Genomic DNA, 21,681 nt, shown 5'->3' with positions numbered 1-21,681 from the left:
TTCGCTGGGCGAGGAAGCTGCTGCGCCCTGGCTGACGCCCTCCTCGCCCGGGCACTTGGTGCGCTTCCTGGCAGAGGCCACGCGGTTGACCCTCGCCATCCCATTCGCGGTTCTTGGACTTTCTGGACTGGGCAGCTCGACCGCCCCCCCAACCTAACCCGGGCCCAGGGCGGGTATGGGGAGGGGAGCCGCAGGCCACGGAGAAGTGGAAGGGAGGCACCAGGAGGAGAGTGGGATCAGGATAAGAGCGAAAACCCAGGCAGGGAGGGGGGCGCAGAGATCACCTCAGCCTGAATTCCAAGGCCCAGGGAGAGTTAGAGACTTGCCCAACGTCCACAGCAAGTGAGCGGCCTGCCCACTCGAGTCCCTTCTTTGATGGTCAACAGAGCCCGAAGCTCCTGTGCCCCACTCCCCACCAAGGGGGAGCCCACACCCACACCTCTTTCTGTTCTCCACGGAGCTCCCTCCCCAGGGGACAGCCCACACGAAGCAAAGAAACTCGCAGTCGGTCTGCAAGGCCAGAACTGCGGGAGACAAGGGGTGAGGGTATGGTTGGTGGCTCCAAGGTCATGAACTCGTCGCAGAACACTCGTGTTCCAGGGGGATCTCTGAGATCTCTGGATCTCACCCCAATGTTCTAAGAACTGGGAAAACAGGCTGCAAAAGGTGTAAAGACAAACCTCTGTCTCAACCATTTGGAATTGGTGGCTCAAGCCACCTCCAAGGTCAGCAAGTCCAATAGGCCCGCTTGACAGATAATATTTAGGGAGGGGAAAGTCCAAGTCATGTACTCAATATATTTCTTGAGCATCTACTGTGTGCTTAAAACCACAACTGTCACTTCCAGCTCCCACTATTTTCCTGGCCACATGGGCTCCTTTTCACAAAAGAAAAGATCCGAGGTCTTCAGCAACCCTTACATCAGCCTCCGGGTTTTCAGTCCCACAGGGGCTGGGGACCAGAGCCATGTTTCCCGGTCAAGACTCTCACCCCCGTGGATAAGAGGTAAGGGGGGAACAGCAGGAAATGCCCCACCATCATCCCACCCATCTACCCACTTGTGAAAGAGCAGAGGGGAAGGTAGATCAGGCACTTGTTCTTTTCAGTCCCATGTCGATTTCTCCCTCCAGCAAGCTTCCCCAGCTGCCTATGGGAAAGAGACCCCAGCCCAGAGGGTTTCTCAAACTTCTAAGAGCACTGGAGCGGTCTGTAGACGCAGATTGAGATTCAGTGGACCTGGAACCTGAGCTCCTGCATTTATAATGAAGCTTTGTGGCACTGCTGGCGCTGCCGGGCCACAGACATCCTGAGCAGCACTGGTAGAACAAGGCAAGTTGTCAGGGCAGGAGGAAGACTCCTGCAGTATCACATGCTCACTCACCCACCTGACCCCGGGGGCCCTTTGATCTCCTGCCTAGGAATACACTAGGACTATGTAGTTGGCTCAAACACCGTAATAAAATGGCAAGAAGTTGAATGAGGCTGGCCAAGGCGCTTCTGGGGATGGTGTGGAAGGGGCTATGGGGGGTAGCAACTGCCCTAGACAGGTATGTCCTGAGGGCTCTCGTCCTGGGAGATGCTTGGTGAAATACATCCTATTTAGGAAATGCCAACGGAATGCCTATAGACCTTCAAGGGCAGCATGTACTGGGGCTAGCTACTCTTCAGCAGGGGCGGGGCTCACAGATCTCAGAAGTACATGAATTCCAGGATCCTTTTAAGCACCATGTCTCTGCCCATCCTTTGGCTTTTTTATGCATTGCTCCTTGAATTCAATTCTGAGCACAATCTCCATGCTTCTTGCTTCCCTAACTCCTGTTCCAAAAGGGCCCCTTTTTCCACCATGCTGTAAGACAGACCCTCAATTCTGGCCAGGTATTGTTGATGGTACATCCCAGAGTGCTGAGTGGAGACAAAGGTGTGCCACCTGAGCTGGAGGGAGGGGCAGATGGAGGCACTGGAGATGCAGAAATGCAGCAAGTCAAGGAGTACAGCTCTGTGACCTCCTTCATGGTCCCATAACCTTCTGGAGTCTGGACCTGCAGACTCCAAGGTCCCTAAGAGCCCAAGAGCCTATTAGCATGGGGGGTACTAAATGTCCCCAACCCTGGCTGAGTAGACCAAAGAACGAAGGCTCTCCTGTGCCAGGCGGCTCTATTTCTTTATAATCAAGGAGCTTTTCAATTACAGCATTTTCCTCTTTACAGAAAACCTCCCTCAATGTAAGAGGCTTATAATCTCCCTTGTGTCCTAGGGGGCACCATTCTGAGACTATCAGGGCCCCTGGTGAGGAGGCAGCACGTGCCATAGGGGGCTGGGCACAGAGCTTGGCATGGAGCCTAGCTACTGAGGGGAAAGATTGGACAAAGGCCCCGGAGCTTTGCTTTCCCTGTCCTATTTCAATCCAAACCACTCAGGACTGACCACTCACGCATGGCTGCCTCGGGGCACAAGCCTTGTCTCAGACACTTAATATGTTGCGACTCAGCCACCATCTCTGTGCTCCCGATCACTGAGGAATGAAAGCTGGCTTTAAAAATCTGGCATCCAAGAAGGCCAGAGAACGAAAACATGGGTGGCACCACAGTAAACTCCAAATAATGCACTAGACTGCGGGTGGGGGACGGGGGAAGAGTCCTAAAATGGGAATGATGCCTCTTGGAAAGAACTCCCCATCTCTGCCCACCCACTCTTTCCCAGTCAGATCAAATGGGAGAAAAACTGAGATAGGGCCTGCCCACCAGAGCAAGTAGAAGAAAACCCAAAGCAGCAAGTCCTCAAGGTGTGCTGTCCACACAGCAGCAGGTAAGGTCTAGGAAAGGCCAGCAAGGAGGGTGGGTTTCAGGGGTGGCTTGGAGCACAGGACAGTTCCACTGTAAGCAAAGCAAGGCAGGATGAAGAGTGGCAGTTGGCGCCAGGGCACATGCATCAGGGAAGGGCCAGAGGCCCCCGTCTGGGCAGGAGGCTGCCAAGCTGGTGCAGCAGACATGGCAGAGACTACTGGGGGACCCACCCTGGGGTTAGAGGTCTTTGGATCATGAATATGAATAGTTAAGAAGTCCCTGTTTTGAGGACAAAGAAGCCTGAAGGTGGGGACAGTACTGGTCAAACCAAAGTAATAAAAAGAGCTCTCCCCCAAGGGGCCACGGGAAAACTTCTAACAGATTCTGAAGTAGCCGTTCATTTTTCCTTACTGAGGACGTATCATGTGAGCCACTGTGGGAACACAGTGGTAGGATGGCCAGAGCCCTGCTCTCAGGGAGCTACAACAGTCTAGCACTAATTAGGTTGATTCATTTCTGGGGGATGGAGTGGTTTTAGGTGCAGACATAAAATCCTGCCCGGCCCTAACTCTGGCTTCCAGTACAGGAAATAAACAGTACACTCTAGTTCCAGTACTCAGTCTAGTACGACTTGGAGCCTCCTTCATCCAGAGAACCAGAGACATGCTGTGGATGAGTGACAAGATGCTACAAAAACTCCAGACAAACCAACCAAAGAGGCAGCTCAGAGACTAATAAAACAAGAGAAGTCCTGAGAGATAGTCCTGTTTGGTGGCTTTCCATATGTACTACCTGGAGCTTCCTCAAGGGAGTAGGTGGGTGTGGGAGGAGGCCCCACTATCTCCTTCCACGGAGTTCATGTTTGACAACTTCTACACATCCCACTTCCTTTCAGAGAGAACGCTGAGGCTCAAAGGGGAACACACTTGTCCAGGATCATAAAAGGAACTGGTTGCAGTTTAGCATTCCCTTGGTTACAAAACGCCAGAGCACCAGGGAAAGGAAAACCCAGATAGAACTGTGCAGAGGCCAGTGTGCCAGCAGGCAACAATCCAACCCAGGCAGTGGCTGCGCCGGCCTCCTGGCCTCCCTGGAGTGCATGCCCCACTTCCTGTGGCTGAGGGCCTGCCTTGCCTGGCAGCACTAATGCAGATTTGGAATTCAAGCAGCCATTCCAGCTGCTGTTATAAGGCTGGCTCCCTCCCTGTCCGAGAGCAATTTCACTTCAAAGGCCCTCCAAGTCCTTGAAAGCAGGGTGTTTTTTTTTTTCAGCATGTTGGGGAGAAACAGATGATGCCCTCTATTTGAGATCAATACAGTAATTATGTTGGACAAGCTCTTAGGGCTAACTTGAGGGGGAATTCACAGCCTCATGAATGAGGAGTATGAAAGCACACGGGATGAAGCCTGCCACCCGCGCTTCGCTTGTGGGATGCAGCCCATTACACAGTAGGATCCCCTTCTGCAGCAACCTTGGTCTGGCCTCTGCTGGGTGAGACACTACAAGATGGTGCAGGTCTCAATTCTAAAGTCAAACCAGGCCAGGTACAGTGGCTCACTCCTGTAATCCCAGTACTTTGGGAGGCCAAGGCGGGCAGATCACTTGAGGTCAGGAGTTTGAGACCAGCCTGACCAACATGGTGAAACCCTATCTCTATTAAAAATACAAAACTGCTGGGTGCAGTGGCTCATGCCTGCAATCCCAGCACTTTGGGAGGCCGAGGAGGGTGGATCACAAGGTCAAGAGATCGACACCATCCTGGCCAACATGGTGATACCCTGTCTCTACTAAAAATACAAAAATGAGCTGGGCATGGTGGCACGTGCCTATAGTCCCAGCTACTGGGGAGGCTGAGGCAGGAGAATCACTTCAACCCTGGAGGCAGAGGTTGCAGCACTGCACTCCAGCCTGGTGACAGAACAAGACTTCACCTCAAAAAAAAAGAAAAAAAAAAAAAAAAAATAGCCAGGCATGGTGGCAGACATCTGTAATCCCAGCTACTCGGGAGGCTGAGGCACAAGAATCACTTGGACCCAGGAGGCAGAGGTTGCAGTGAGCCAAGACCGTGCCACTGTACTCCAGCCTGGGCAAGAGAACAAGACTCAGTCTCAAAAAATAAAATAAAATAAAGTTAAACCAATGTCACTTTGAAGAGGTCATATAACTCCTGGCAAGCCACAATTCTGCAACCTCCTCCTTCCTAATATCTAGTGAGGCTCAAGAGATACTTAAACCTTACCATATGCAGGTATCTCACATGGTTAGTATCATGTATTTATTTGGTAACTGGTTCTATCATTTGTTGGGGGAGAGGAGACTTAAGAAATACCTGTTTCGGGTACTCTACCCTTAAATGATATTATTCACTAAGTGTCACCAGGTAAATAAATAATGAGAAACACAATTCTCAGACCAGGAAGTGACCTCTGAGCACCAGCCACAGGCCTCCACATGGCTTTGCTTCCTGGTGCCCGTAGAGCCCTGCCTCAGCAGCTCGAGACATCTGTTCCTGATATTCTTGGCAATGACGATCAAAACAACTGAAGCTGCCCCTTTGGGGCAGAAACTGCCCATCACTGAGACATAAATCTTCAACATGCATTCTAAGCATGTTTCAAATACCTTTCAACACGACCCTGCAAAATAAACACCGAATCGAGAAGCCTTGCAGTTTGGCCATTGGCTTCATTATCCTTATGGGACAGAAGGAAAGATTATGTAGCAGGATGGCGGAACACCTGTCTAGCTATCATTTTAGCTGGAAGGGCTTGAAGTAAAACGTAGTTTCTAAAGTTCTCAGGGAAGATGCTCCAGGTAACTTGGCTAGGTGGTTACAAGACCTCCTTTTGAAGACTTGCAGAAGAGATTCCAACAGCATTTCCTCAGAAAGGCAACAGTTTTCTAAATACAAAGAAAAATACAAAGCCTTTTGCCTCAACACTATTATTGCTTAATCCTCTGAGCGTAGTAAACAAAAATGGCAAATACTGTTACTTTTAGAGATGAAGAAATTAAGGTAAAGCAAGATTAAGTCACTTTTCCTAGTTACAAGGTAAATGGTGACATTATCTGTAACACAGGTGGTCCAACTTCTACAACTCCACACTTTCAACACCTGCCTGTATGTTTATGTGCTATCTGGATAGCTAGCAGACTCCATAGCCCAATTAATAGTCAGAAGGGGGAAGAAGAATCCAAGGTTTGGGATATATGGGATGGAGAAGTGGTTTTGTCTTCCAATGAGACTGTCTACCTGGTACACAGGACCTGACACAGAAATGTTGCTCAGGGAAATCAACAAAGTGCTACCCACCATTTTACAAATGTTTATAATTTGTACTTTAATGAAAAATAGAGGGTTCCAATAATGTTGATAATCAAATCCCCAGCCAGTATTTCTGCCCATAGAATGTCTAGGAGATAGGTGTGTGTGTCAGGGGTGGGGGGGGAGAGTGATGCCAGCTTTCAGAATTAGAAATGTTGACAAAACCCTGTACTCTGGGGTGGGGGTGGGAGTATGGGACATTATCATAGATGTGCACTTTTTTTTTTGTGACAGGGTCTCACTCTGTCGCCCAAGCTGAGTGCAGTGGTGTGATCACAGCTCACTGCAGCCTTGACCTCCTGGGGTCAAGCAATTATCTTGCCTCAGTCTCCTGAGTAGCTGGGGCCACTGGCATAGCTGGGGCCACTGGCATACCTGGCTAATTTTTGTTTTTTTATAGAGATGAAGTCTCACTATGTTGCTCAGGCTGGGAAAATCTTCGTAAAATGCAAACGCTGGCTTTTCATCTGCATGCACTGTGTTTGCAGTCCCCTGCAACACTGAACGAGCTGAGGACCAAAGTGCCCGAGAGAAAGGATATGATTCTGACCCACGATTCTGTAACAGGAAAGACAGGCTTTCCTGCTCATTTCGCTTCAGCAGTTTGTTTAGACAGAGATAAATCATCCCCTGGGTTTTTAAAACAGGTTATTCAACCTGAGCATTAGATTCCAATATTAACCAGAGTCTGATGAGCAGATCTATGACCATATGGACCAACCAAAAGGACATTTAAAATAACTGAAAAATTCACTCTGCATTATGATTCCACAGAAATAAAAGGACACTCACATCTTTTTAATTTGGCCGGAAGGTTAACAGTAATTCTAAACAATAGAGTTCATAAATACACAGAAATATACTTACTCCCCAGGAAATGAAGACACCCAAATGCAGCCTATTTCAGTTCGTGGTGACAATCTGTACCAGTGTAGTATGTTGTACACATCCGTTTGAGATTAAAGAATGGTCAGAAATATAAAAGGGAAAAGACCCAAGCTTCATTACACCTTGTACAGGAGACTAATCTAATATCAAAAAGTACACATGCACAGCATTAGAACCCCAACACAAAGAGGCTCTGAACTTTTCACAGTCCAGAAGGCAAATGGACTCCATCTAGTCGTAATTACAGAAACGAGAATCGGGCTTTAGATGATACCCTTTACCTGTTTTCCCTGTACAAAGTGAGAAGGGTGGCAATGCAAAGCCATTCAATACAAGCATACGTTTCTTTGCAACTCTGCCTACTATGGGTGGCAGAGGCCCCAGTCCAGGGTTTCTAAGAGCACAGGAGTGGCCTATGGATGCAGATTCCGATTCAGTGGGTCTAGGGCCTGAGCTCCTGCCTTTGTAATAAAGCTTCATAGTGTCGCTGGAGCCGCTGGGCTGCAGTTACTTTGAGCAGTGCTGGCAGAACAAGGCAAGTTGGCAGAGCAGGAGGAAGACGACCCTGAGCTGAGGGCAGAGACTCCTGCAGCATCAACTGCTCGCTTGGTGTCCACCCCACCCCTGGGCAGAGGTAATAAAGAAGCCAGTACTCAGAGCAGGTACCAGCCTGAAAGATTTACAAAAGGCTGTTATTTTGTAGCACTGCAGGAGGAAAAAATACCCAAATTTCAAAACTGTTATCAACAGCAAATTGGGGAAAATGTATCAGATTTCTGGGGGCTACTAACATGTTTATGTCAATCCCCGAAAAGAACCTTCTCTGGCCAAGGAGCTTCTTTGTAAGGAAAAGGAAGCGGCTTCATTAAGCCTTATGCGAACTTGTATAAAAGTCTTTACCTTGAGAAAGAAGAAGTTTGTGTTACTACTTTTAGGCTCCTGCATTCATTTCTTTGGAGCTAATAAAACAATGAGATCTAAAAATCAGGATCCATCAGCTCAACTTCAAGTCCTTCACCTGTGCCAACCTCAAGGCCAGAACAGCTGGTCTCTTGGTTCCGCTCCTAGGATGGCTTCTGAGGGGGGACTATGTGCAGCTCTCACCTTCTCCCACAGGCTCATTAGAGACCCCCTGCCTCCGCAGAGGGCACGGACTGAATACATTAGAAACACAGAGGGGAAACACAAACACGAAGTTAGAATTTTACTAAACAGCCATAATGACTCTGACAAAAGGAGCTATTCAAAAGGGATGCTGCCAAGGTTATTGGGTCTCAAATCACAATCTGCCTTCTCCATCCATTATCTGAGTTCAAATTTTCATGAAAGGAGGAAAAAGCCTTGCACAAACCCAAGGCCAAGAAAAGTGTTAACAAGAGAGATGCCTAAGCTAGCATCTCAGCCACCAACTTACACATACGTACTCAGCAGAGAAAACTTTTTTTTTTTAAAGGAAAAACTCCAGTCTTAAGTTCAATTAAAAAAACCCTTCAATACTCTTAAGAATATTGCTTCGGTTACATGTTGCTAAGAATGACAATCCTGAGTTGGATGGACAGCACATCCCCATCCATATACTCTTTTCCTTTTTTAAACAATGATCTAAGATATCCTCTCAGGGCGTTTTGGAAGAATGCTTTCAAAAAGGGAACTGAGGTCCAAGAAACAGTGACATGGAGGACAGGAAGAACAAATTTTATAGAAACCTTGTGTTATCTAAATGTACTTCAGTCTGATTTACTCTTCTGATAGGTAGGCAGATTTTTTATTTTCAAACGTGCCAGGTAAAATTCCCACTTTTGAATAACAGCAAAACAGGAAAAAGATGCTTTCACATGTAATAAATGTTCTCCATCCTTTCTGAAATGCACCAAAGCAAAAAGCCTCTGAAGTCAAAAAATGAGACATAATTCCTTGCTCATTGCAGGAGACATGCAAGTGCCCCCTCCTTTACCCAACACCAAGAGACAGACGGCCGGGCAGGTGTAAGGCGGGTGGCGCTGCAGCTGACATGGAGGAGAGTCTAAATCTGAAGACACTTTTCCACACTTAGGACAAGTTCTTCACTTTCATGCTTTATTGAAAGTAGAATATGAATCAAAGACAGGCATTGGTAAGCAGGTTATGTCTCTAAAATTACTTTTCGTTCAGAGCAGAATGTTGTCTCATCTACTTGATACAATCCTTTATGGACCAACGCATCTGGTATGAAACTCGAGCAAGGAAATATAACAGAACTTTATTCCCTCCCACGACTATAAATCTCATATGTAAACATGATTTACTATTACTGCTACTAAACTTGTTCCGTCTTTACTTGCCCCCTCCCACCCACCACCCCCCTTAAATATAAAATTGGAAACATTTCCTTCAAGTCTGATGTCCATCAGTGCAATCTGCTTTATTTGACATAAGGCATTTGGGACAGTCACGTTTGAATCGATTTCTGCCTTTTGGAAGGGGCATGTAATGGTTTAATTCTTAAATCCACCTTTGCTTTAATGCCCTAACATGTCAAACTCCTCTTCCCCTCTGGTCATTTCTTAGCAGTCAGCAAGTATTCAAAGATTAATGTCCAAGAAGACCAGTACCTGGGAAAAGAAACACACGTGGAGGGATAGTTGTGAACTACAGATTAAAAGTTCATGGATTCCATTTACCAAGAACACATCATCAACAGGGAACATCCAATTTAATAAATGAACACAGCAGCACCTTGGTGTGGGAGGATAAGACAAAATACCGGCAGACTCCAGGCTCTATGCTAAATCACATTTCTGCTGAAAGCCACGTGCTTCCTAAGTGTATCTTCACACAAACTAACCAGATTTTATTGATGCTTTCATTTAATGACCGTTTTTCTTTTTTGAGACAGTTTCACTCTTGTTGCCCAGGCTAGAGTACAACGGTGCAAACTTGGCTCACTGTAACCTTCACCTCCCAGGTTCAAGCAATTCTCCTGTCTCAGCCTCCCAAGCAGCTGGGATTACAGATGCATGCCACCATGCCGGCTTAGTTTTGTATTTTTAGTGGAGATGGGGTTTCACCATGTTGGCCAGACTGGTCTCGAACTCCTGACCTCAAGTGACCCACCTGACTCGACCTCCCAAAGTGCTGGGATTACAGGCATGAGCCACCGTGCCCAGCCAGTGACCATTTTTCATAAAGACATCTTTTGCTTTGTTTTGACCCCATCAGGAGTCCCTTTGTAGTGGTAACATGCAGACAACAAAGCTGCAGCAAGAGGAAGACTTTATTTCAGCCAGTAGATTTGTCTCTTATTTGCTTTAGCAAGGAATACCTGGTATGTGATTCAAAGACATTCCTTAGCAAAATCACAGCCTGCCATGGGCTTCTGGAGTAGCCGGCAAAGAATCAAGAGAGCAACAGGAAAATCTGAAAACGTCAGAGGTCTGTATCTGATGACTTCTTGAATATTATCGGTGTGCACAACTACATGGCCCAGATGTAGTACAAGCACCACCGTGTCTCCTCTTGAAGTAATAATCCAACAAATGCCTTAATGCTAAGTGATCAATTAAATCTTTTCACTGAACCGATAAAATCTGACAAATTCTTGTACCACTAATTCTTAACAGTTACACACAAACTGTTTTGCTCTATGAGGGGACTTGATAGGAAGAACTGGGAAAAGGTTAAAAATAAATCTCGAAATGCCACTAGCTAATTTCCCAACCTCCCATAAAATGAGAAAGGGAAGGCCAAATGGACATCTGGCAAGAAACAGTTCTAACACACAGGCCCCAGCTGAGGCCCCATCTGAGGCTTGAGTGTTGAAAAAGATAATGAAGAAGCTTGAATAAGAAATGCATTTAACTAAAATTAATTTCAGTCATGAGACTCAGATTGGATTAAAATTTAAAAATCAAATTATAGCCTTCGCTTTAATAGAAAATTACAGGATGACTCTGACATTCATGAACAAAACATGACAAATGTAACTTACCTTTAAACCCTTCTTCTGGCATACAAACTGAAAAAAAGAAAAAAAAGTAAATCCAAATTGAAAAGACTGTCATGACAGACAATAATAAGATCACTTCAATGCTTAAAGACAAAGTTTAAAATAACTTTTGATTATCTTAGTCACCTGTAATAATCATCTTTGAAGTTGTTTCTGTTTTTATCAAAGCAATACATACGCATCATTTAAAAAGTCAAATACTGACAGGACAAGGATTGTAACTAGGGCACACCTTGTGCACGACTCTGGGAGTGGCCTGGGGGGGAAGCCACGTAGCAGACTCCTCCGGACTTGTGTCTCTCAGCCTCCTCCACCCATTCCCAAGTTCTGGAAGGAGTCACTTTTGACTCACATAGCAGCTTCTTCTGGTGTTTAGCCTATTTCTAAATAACATGCTTTTCATAATTTTATTTATTTACCTTTTTTTTTTTTTTTTGAGAGGGAATCTAGCTCTGTCGCCCAGGCTGGAGTGCAGCGGCATGATCTCAGCTCACTGTAACCAATGCTTCCTGGGTTCAAGCAATTCTCCTGCCTCAGCCTCCCAAGTAGCTGGGATTACAGGCACCTGCTACCACGCCTGGCTAATTTTGTATTTTAGTAGAGACAGGGTTTCACCATGTTGGCCAAGCTGGTCTTGAACTCTTGACCTCAAGTGATCCACCCGCGTCGGCCTCCCAAAGTGATGGGATTACAGGAGTGGCCCATCATGCCCGGCCTACTTCACAATTTTAGATAAAATCTAATAAATTCTTCAGTGAATGATACAAACAGGTGTTTTTTTTTTTTTTTTTTTTTTTTTTTTTTGAGACGGAGTCTGGCTCGGTCGCCCAGGCTGGAGTGCAGTGGTCGGATCTCAGCTCACTGCAAGCTCCCCCTCCCAGGTTCACGCCATTCTCCTGCCTCCGCCTCCCAAGTAGCTGGGACTACAGGCGCCTGCCTCGTCGCCCGGCTAGTTTTTTGTATTCTTTAGTAGAGACGGGGTTTCACCATATTAGCCAGGATGGTCTCGATCTCCTGACCTTGTGATCCGCCCGTCTCGACCTCCCAAAGTGCTGGGATTACAGGCTTGAGCCACCACGCCCGGCCAAACAGCTGTTTTACCGCTTACATAGCACCTGCCCCGACCCAGCCTCCTGATGAAGTGGTGTTTGTTGTTGTTAAGCTAGTCTCCAGGGCTGGCATTACTTTCTACTCCATTAATACTGGTCACAGTAGAATGCCTTCGTGCACCTTGGTTATATTTCCTACGTGGTATGACTTGGTCTCTCTGGGCTTAGTAACTACTGAATTACTGATGTGTTTCATTTTCTCTGTATTTATCTCCAATTCACATGTAAATTCTTAAAGACTTGTAACCTCTTGAAGACAGTCATCATCACTTCCAATTTTCCGTGTGGCATCCCTTCCTGAAGCTCGCATCCCACCACTCCAATATGGATCAGGTGTCTTTGCTGCCTGCCGAAGAACAGCAGTTCTGAGACTTCCCTTCACCATCTTCTAGGGCATCTTATCCTAGGCTGATCCCCTATTTACTGGGTCCACTGTTGATTTCTTTCTTGATTTAATGTTTAAGAAAAAGAACACATCCTCACACAGTATCTTGGCAGATGGTGCATGACAGATCAATCTTTTGAGGCCTTATATATGTTCAAGGGGCCATCAGGTGTGAGGGTTACAGAATTCTAGATTGGAACTCGCTTTCCCTCAGATCTTGTGGGCACTGCTCCATTATCTCGTTTTCCTGACTTCATCCTGTGAATTCGACTGGCTTTCCCTCCTACTTCTAGATGCTTTCCTGACCCTCTTACCCTTAGTCTTTTACTTTCTGTATCAAACCCAAGGTGCAATCATTTTTTACATTTCCATGAACTCTTTTCTATGCTCCAAATGTTCCTTTTATATAGTTCCTCTTCCTATTGTTTGCTTTATTTTTTTGCCATTATTTATAGGCATTATTTATAGGTTATTTTCCAGCTTTCTTATGCTTCCTATGCTATTTCCTCGACAAATTTTGGTCCCAGGCTTTCATTCCTCAACTATCTGGCTGCTCACATCTACCTAAGTATGAGATACTAAAAAGATTTCTGGGCCGAGTGCAGTGGCTCATACCTGTAATCTCAGCCACAACGGGAGGCCGAGGCAGGCGGATCATGAGGTCAGGAGTTCTAGAGCAGCCTGGACAACATAGTGGAACCCTGTCCCTACTAAAAATACAAAACTTAGCTGGGCATGGTGGCAGGCGCCTGTAGTCCCAGCTACTCGGGAGGCTGAGGCAGAAGAATCGCTTGAACCCCAGGAGGAGGAGATTGCAGTGAGCTGAGATCGCACCACTGCATTCCAGCTTGGGCAAAAGTGAGATTCCATTCTGGGGAGAAAAAAAAAAAAAAAGATGTCTGAAATCTCTGTTCAGTGGGCATTGATGGGATTGACTAAAGGGTGCCTGGGACATGAACCAGCTTTAAAAAAAAATAAAAACAAGGCCAGGTTCAATAGCTCTTATCTGTAATCCCAGCACTTTGGGATGCCGAGATGGGCGGATCACCTGAGGACAGAAATTTGAGACCAGCTAGTGAAACCCCGTCTCTACCAAAAATACAAAAGTTAGCCAGGCATGGTGGTACATGCCTATAGCCCCAGCTACCCAGGAGGCTGAGCTAGGAGAATCACTTGAACCCAGGAGGCAGAGGTTGCAGTGAGCCGTACTGCACTCTAGCCTGGGTGACAGAACGAGGCTCCATCTCAAAAAAATAAAAAATAAAAACCAAACATAATATTTGTACATATTTATGGGGAACAGGTGATATTTTGATATATGCATACAATGTATAATTATCACATCAGGGTATTTAGTATATCATCACCTTGAATATTTATTATTTCTTATTTTTTGAGACAGGGTCTCAATCTGTCACCCAGGCTTAAGTGTAGTGGCATGATTACAGCTCACTGCAGCCTCCAACTCCCGGCTCAAGCAATCCACCCACCTCAGCCTCCCAAGTATCTGAGACCATAGGTGCGAGCCACCATGCTTGGCTTTTTTAAATTTGTAGTAGAGACAGGGTCTCACTATGTTGCCCAGGCTGGTCTTGAACTCTTGGGCTCAAGTGATCCACTGCACCCAGCCTATCATTTCTTTGTGTTGGGAACATTGCATTATCTTTTCTTCTAGCTCTTTTGAAATATACAACGTATCACCCTACTGTGCTATTGAACACCAGAACTTATTTCTTCTATCAAATTCTGTTTGTACCCATTAACAAACCTCCCTTCATACAGCCCCTTTCCCACCCCCTCATAACCATCACTCTACAGTCACAAGATCAGCTTTTCTAGCTCCTACGTATGAGTGAGAAAATATAGTATTGTCTTTCTGAGCCTGACTTATTTCACTTAACATAATTTCCTCTAGTTTCATCCATGTTGCTGCAAATGACAGGATTTCATTTATTTAATAGCTGAAAAATAGTATCCCATTGTATGTGTACATATAAATATAACATATCTTATCAATGCATCTACTGATGGACATGTAGGTTGATTCCATACCTTGGCTGTTGTGAACAGTGCTGCAATAAACATGAGACTGCAGATATCCTTTTGATACACTGATTTCTTTTCCTTTGGATAAATACCACTAGTGGGATTGCTGGATCATATGGCAGTTATATTTTTAGTTTTCTGAGAAACTTCCATACTGTTTTCCATAATGGCTGTACTAATTTACATTCCCACCAACAGTGTATAAGAGTTCCCTTTTCTCTGCATCCTAGTTACATGTTATTGTCTTTTTGATAACAGCCATGCTAACTGGGATAAGATGGTATCTCACTGTGATTCTGATTTGCATTTCCCTGATGATTAGTGATGCTGAGCATCTTTCATACACCTATTGGCCATGTTTATGTCTTCTTTTGAGAAATGTCTATTCAGGTCCATTGCTTTTTAATGAGATTATATTTTCTCCCATTCTACAGGTTGTCTCTTCAACTCTGCTGATTATTTCCTTTGCTGTGCAGAAGCTTTTTAGTTTAATATAGTCTATCTTGTTATTTTTGTTTTTGTTCCCTGTGCTTTGAGGTCTCAGCTCAAATCTCTGTCTAGACCAAAGTTTGACAGCATTTCCCCCATATTGAATTCTAGCAATTTCATAGTTTCAAGTCTTACATTTAAGTCTTTAATCTATTTTTAGTTGATTTTAACATATAGTGAGAGATGGAGGTCTAGTCTCATTTTTCTGCATATGAATATCCAGTTTTCCCAGCAAAAGTTATTGAAGAGGGTGCCCTTTCCTCAATGTATGTTCTTGGTGCTGCTGTCATAAATCAGTTGGCTATAAATACATGAATTTATGTTTGGGTTCTTTATTCTGTTCCATTGTCCTATGTTTTTATACCAGTACCATGCTGTTTAGGTTACCATAGCTTTGTAGTATATTTTGAAACCAGGTAGCATGATACCTCCAGCTTTGTTCTTTTTGCTGAGGATTAAGATTTGGCTATTCAGGGTCTTTTGTGCTTCCATATGAATTTTAGGATTGTGTTTTTCTATTTCTGTGAGGAATGTCATTGGTATTTTGATAGGGACTGCATTTAATCTGTAGATTACTTTGGGTAATATGGTAATTTTAACAATATTAATTCTTCTGATCCATGAACACAGGATGTCTTTCCATCTGTTTGTGTCTTTCAATTTCTTACATTAGTGTTTTGTAGTTTTCCTTGTAGAGGTGTTTCACCTTCTTGGTTAAATTTATTCCTAGGTATCTAATCTTAATTTTTTTGTAGCTATTATTATTGGAATTGCTTTCTTGATTTTTTTTTTTTTTTGAGATGCAGTCTCTCGGTCATCCAGGCTAGAGAGTGCAGTAGTGCGATCCTGGCTCACTGCAACCTCCACCCGCTGGGTTCAAGCAATTCTCCTGCCTCAGCCTCCCTAGTAACTGGGATTACAGGCATGCGCTACCATGCCTGGTTAATTTTTGTAATTTCAGTAAAGAAGGGGTTTCACCATGTTGGCCAGGCTGGTCACGAACTCCTGACTTCAATTGATCCACGTGCCTCGTTCTCCCAAAGTGCTGGGATTACAGGCATGAGCCACTGCGCCCAGCCACTCTCTTGATTTCTTTTTCAGCTAGTTCTTATTGGTGTATAGTAATGCTGCTAATTTTGTATGTTGATTTTGTTAGGTGAACATGATAATCACTACACTATAGAAACTCACTTTATAGGGCCGGGCGCGGTGGCTCAAGCCTGTAATCCCAGCACTTTGGGAGGCCGAGACGGGTGGATCACGAGGTCAGGAGATCGAGACCATCCTGGCCTACACGGTGAAACCCCATCTCTATTAAAAAATACAAAAAACTAGCTAGGCGAGATGGCGGGCGCTACTCGGGAGGCTGAGGCAGGAGAATGGCGTAAACCCGGGAGGCGGAGCTTGCAGTGAGCCGAGATCGCGCCACTGCACTTCAGCCTGGGCGACAGAGCGAGACTCCGTCTCAAAAAAAAAAAAAAAAACTCACTTTGTACACTGATTTTTGTATCCTGCAATTTTACTGAATGTTTATCAGTTGTTGTAAGAGAATTTTGGTGGCGTCTTTAGGTTTTTCTATATATATAAGATAATGTCGGCCTGGCACGATGGCTCATGCCTGTAATTCTACCATTCTGGGAGGCCCAGGTGGCCGGATCACAGGGGGTCAGGAGTTCGAGATCAGCCTGGCCAATATGGGAAATCCTCATCTCTAGTAAAAATACAAAAATTAGCTGGGTGTCATGGCACATGCTTGTAGTCCCATCTACTCAGGAGTCTGAGGCACAAGAATTACTTGAACCCAGGAGGTGGTGGTTGCAGTGAGCTAAGATCATGCCACTATACTCCAGCCTGGGCAACAGAGACAGACTCTATTTAAAAAAAACAAAACAACAACAACAGCAACAACAACAAAAGCATGTCATCTGCAAAGAGGGACCATTTAATTTCCTCTTTTTCAATTTTGCATGCTTTTTACTTATTTCTCTTGCCTAATTGCTCTTGCTAGGACTTCTAATACTATGTTGAATAAGAGTGGTGAAAATGGCTCTCCTTGTCTATTGTAGTTCTTAGAGGAAAGGCTTTAAGCTTTTCGCCATTAAGTATGATGTCAGCTGTGGGTTTCTCACATATGGCCTTATTATATTGAGGTATGTTCCTTCTGTACTTAATTTGTTGAGAGTTTTTACCATGAAGGGATGCTGAATTTCATCAAATGCTTTTTCTTTGTCTATTAAGATGATCATATGATTTTTGTCCTTCACTCTGCTGATGTGATGTATTGATTTGCATATGTTGAACCATCCTTGCATCCCTGGGAGAAATCCCACTTGATCATACAGAACCAGACTTTTTACATCCATTGGTTATTTTCTTGACTAGTTTCCCTAGAGAGAAATCCCTTCCCACCTGGGGGAAGGTAAGTAATGGGCTGCCCGAATTTGAGCAAACGGCTAGGAGATAGTCTCTTATTTGGTATAGGCTTTGTTCCCACCTCTCTAGTTTAATTTTTCCAAGTGTGGAAACACATAATTCTGGGTGCCCATCTGAGGTCCAGGTGGCGGCGGGGGGCGGGGGGGAGTGAAAAGGATGTGAAGGGCAGGGAGTTATCTAACTGCTTCTTATACAGTTTTCCAAACAAGTATCGTGTTATCTTGTTTTTAGGCTCACAATTCATTCCCACCTTCATAGGTACCTGGGCCTCTAATTTGTGTGTGCCTGTCTGGGGCACTGCAATTTGACTTAGCTTTGCTTCTTGTTGACCTCCTCCATTGGCAGAGCTCACATTTATTTCAGTTTCCTCAGGTTAAGCTTTCCAAGTTTTTGTGGATACCTTTCTCTCCTTTCTATGATCTTTTAAGACAAACAATGTATTCTACTGTAATAACATGTGGAAGCTTTTTTCGAGGTGCAAAGTAAAAGCATTGTACACTAAAGCTTCAATATCTAAAATCCACCTCCATTTAACACCTAATCAGCAGATTCCTAAAACAAATTCATCTTTACCTTGCATGACATCATCCATTGCAGCATAATCTGCAATTGGTTCATCAGCCTAGAAAACAAATGAAGACAATTCAAAACCACAAGGGAGTAGGAATCTGAAATCTGAAGTATGGCCCATGATTCAACTACTGATATTGCTACAAGACACAAAAACACACTGTCCAGTAGAGAACTCAGTTTGAGCCACAGCCAGTGGTGTCCAGGTTTAACAGTGGATGCCCTGGTGGCTATGGGTCTAGAGTCAACACCTCAGAAATGGTATAATGTGTGTGTGAAGAGGAAAGGCAGAGGGGACTATTTTCCCACTCTTAAAGACACCTTTAGAAATGGAAATGTTTAGACACCCTGGGGTTACTAAAGACTGATTTAACCAGTGTGAGCTAAGATACTGGTAGCGGTAGTGAGGGGTACAAATAAAAAGTTAGGCTGGTCCTCTCAGAATACCAATTAGGTTAAAATCGTACTTTTGTCCCACTTCACCAGCAAGAACAAGATACCCATTTCCTTTTCAGGAGGAAGCTTATGATGTCTGAGCTTATGACGAGGTTAGCTGCAAGGATAATGAGGCCAATGACCAGTACAGACTCTAGCTGCCCATGTGAAGTACAAACCGTTCAACAATACAGGCTGTTTCTAGGACGTTAGACAGGATCATTAGGATCTAGCAACTCAGTGTATTTTCAAAATCATTTCACAGAACCTATAGTTCCAGGAAATGCAGAATGTTGAACAGAGGGAGGGGTTAGGTGGTGGGATGAGGGGTGTGTGTGCATTGATGGGGTAGATATGGGTCTGCCTCATCATTCCAGGGCCTAACTTTATCACACCAGAACTGGGGCTCCAAGTTTGAAAAGCATACATTTCACCGTTCAAAATAAAAAACCTGAACAATGATTCTACCACATGATGTGGTGGTATTTGGAACAGCAGGGATTCTTTTGGCCAAGAAACAAAAGAGGCAATGGGAAGCGACTAAATCAGGCCCTTAGGGAGGGTAGACTTGGGCAAATGAGGTTGGTTCAGTGACTTTTCTCTTTCTTTCTTTTGAGACAGAGTCTCCCTCTGTTGCCCAGGCTGGAGTGCAGTGGCGCGATCTTGGCTCACTGCAACCTCCACCTCCCAAGTTCATGCCATTCTCTTGTCTCAGCCTCCCGAGTAGCTGGGATCACAGGCGCCCACCACCATGCCCAGCTAATTTTCTTGCATTTTTGGTACAGATGGAGTTTCACCATGCTGGCCAGGCTGGTCTTGAACTCCTGACCTCATGATCCACCTGCTTCAACCTCCCAAAGGGTGGGGATTACAGGCATGAGTCACCATGCCCAGTGAAAGTAGGGGTTTCTAAGACACTGTCAAAGAAAAGTCACTGAGGCCGGGCACAGTGGCTCACATCTGTAACCCCAGCACTTTTGTGAGGTGAGGCGGGCAGATCACCTGAGGTCAGGAGTTCGAGACCAGCTTGGCCAACATGGTGAAACCCTGACTCTACTAAACATACAAAAAATTGGCCGGGAGTGGTGGCACATGCCTGTAATCCCAGGTACTTGGGAGGCTAAGGGAAGATAACTGCTTAAACCTGGGAGGCGGAGGTTGCAGTGAGCCAAGATCGTGCCACTGCACTCCAGCCCGGGTGACACAGCGAGACTCCATCTCAAAAAAGAAAAAAAAAAGAAGTCCCTACTTTCTACATCTACTAAATCCAAAACCAATTTCCATGCCCTGGACAGAATCCAATTAAGTCATGTATGTGACTGTTGTGACAGAACCTTGTGTTTTAACCTTGTTTCCTAGCTTGGCTGGCTAGTACTTTTGAACCAAAAGGAAAAGAGGAGATACTTTAATACTATGAAGTATGGTTAAGTAATTCTGCTGAACTGGAAGTTAGGGAAAAGCTTACGGAGGAAGCTGAATCTACTTTTAACTATGAAAAACTATGAAAATCTCAGCAGAGATATATTTTAAAGTATAAAATAAGTTACTATTTGCACTGGTCACAAGTCTATCTTCTACCCATTTTTTGCGGGGGCAGCATTTCAAATTAAGTTGCAGACATCAGTATCACTAGTGTGGTTTTAAGAACAGATCCATCCAGTCCAAAAAAGGAAAAAAAAAAAAAAGCGGGGGGGGGGATTGGAGGGCAATGGGGAGGGGACACCGCAGAAACTTTGTGACCTGAGACCAGATCACTCAGCTTTCCTCTTTGGAATGACAGTCAATCCTCAAGTGTTCAGAGGGCCACAACCCAGTATCACTCCCTTCCTCCCAGTGTGAGAGGAATGAAAACTAGATCTGTATCTGGAGAAGAATGGGGGCCCTTGTGACAGAAAATCAAACGGGAAAAATGAGGCGTGAAGCTTAGCAGTTGGGTGGGTGGGATTTATACCACTGCCCTGCCCTACCAGGGAAAAGGAAAGTAATGATGTACCCTGATCCCACCAAGGCATAGAAACTGATCCAGGTGATCCAGGAAAGGCCAAGGAAAGCCTTTACTTTCACCTTCTCAGGGTACCAGCAGTTGCTGATGCTGTGGCATAACAGCACCTACTGTAACACACAAGAACAAGATACGATGATGTCCTGACCTCCTCTAAGTCTCTTGGGGCTCAGCCAGAGCTGGGCTGAGCTGCAAAAACTCACAGCATTCATTTACCACTGCCCTCTGCTGAAGACCCAACGCATCCTTTAACCACCATTTCACATAGTTTACACACAGTTATGTAACATGTAAAACCTTGAGTTCTTTAGCTAAGGAGCTGTTTACTTACCTTTAATAAAATGACAGATTCAGGAATGACGCCAAGGGTGCCTAGGGTGGCACAGTCATCACTTAAAATCTTTCCATCAATCGACAAATTCTGGTCAAAAGGAGCAACTGAAAATGCATGCATGATCTGTGCCAACAGAAAAGAGACAAAGTCCATATAATGCAAAACACTAAGACTTATACCCTATTTAAATAAATTATGTATGGATTCTTAAACAAAAAGGCTTCAGAGTACAAACTACTGTTGCTTACAGTCAGCCTACTTGTTATACTCCTCCTGAGGCTATCGTCCCTGTATATCCGGGAACATCCTTAGGAGGTCTGGTAGAGTATCAGGAAACAATTTTACACACAGATGCATTTGTTCCTTACCTTACCAGCTTCCCAAGGATGGAGGTGTGGGGAAATAAAATGAGTAAAAGTGGCGGTGGGCCAATGGCTACTCTGAGGCTCGGGCAAGGTCATCACTGTCACCCCACCACTCCCAGGCCCCATATCCTTTCATCAACAAGTCAAGTCCAAATTCTTTCTTCTTTTTTTTTTTTTGGTGTGTGCTGAGACAGGGTCTCACTCGGTCACCCAGGCTGGAGTGCAGTGGCGCGATTATGGTTCATTGCAGCCTTGAACTCCCAGGGTCAAGGGATCCTCCCACATAAGCCTTCTGAGTAGCTGAGACTACAGATGTGTGCCACCATGTCTGGCTGATTTTTAATTTTTTTTGTAGACATGAGGTCTTGCTAAGTTGACCAGGCTGGTCTTGAACTCTTAGACTCAAGCAATCCTCCCATCTCAGTCTCCTGAAGTGCAGAGATTACAGGCACGAGCCACTGTACCTGGCCCAAAATTCTTTCTTAAAACAATCTTTAAGGCCGGGTTCGGTGGCTCAAGCCTGTAATCCCA

At 44.9% G+C, this 21,681-nt stretch overlaps 1 protein-coding gene across 1 annotated transcript in view; it reads right to left on the bottom strand.

Moving 5' to 3' along the window:
- Nucleotides 1-9,051: 9,051 nt before the first annotated feature.
- The window catches only part of USP48 (ubiquitin specific peptidase 48), a 116,297-nt gene continuing 103,667 nt past the window's right edge, over nucleotides 9,052-21,681 (bottom strand). Inside the window, exons 24-27 of the mRNA XM_017886478.1 lie at nucleotides 20,783-20,908; nucleotides 18,018-18,066; nucleotides 10,965-10,991; nucleotides 9,052-9,588 (exon numbers count right to left, since the gene is read on the bottom strand). Of these exons, the coding sequence (XP_017741967.1) occupies nucleotides 9,566-9,588; nucleotides 10,965-10,991; nucleotides 18,018-18,066; nucleotides 20,783-20,908 (225 nt within the window). The 3' untranslated portion in view covers nucleotides 9,052-9,565. The remainder of the gene's footprint in view (nucleotides 9,589-10,964; nucleotides 10,992-18,017; nucleotides 18,067-20,782; nucleotides 20,909-21,681) is intronic.

The sequence above is a fragment of the Rhinopithecus bieti genome, unplaced genomic scaffold (assembly GCF_001698545.2).
Source record: "Rhinopithecus bieti isolate Rb0 unplaced genomic scaffold, ASM169854v2 scaffold_14826, whole genome shotgun sequence".
In the NCBI taxonomy this organism is placed as follows: domain Eukaryota; kingdom Metazoa; phylum Chordata; class Mammalia; order Primates; family Cercopithecidae; genus Rhinopithecus; species Rhinopithecus bieti.
The sequence above is the reverse complement of the archived record's forward strand: the minus strand, read 5'-3'. Positions and strand labels throughout refer to the sequence as shown.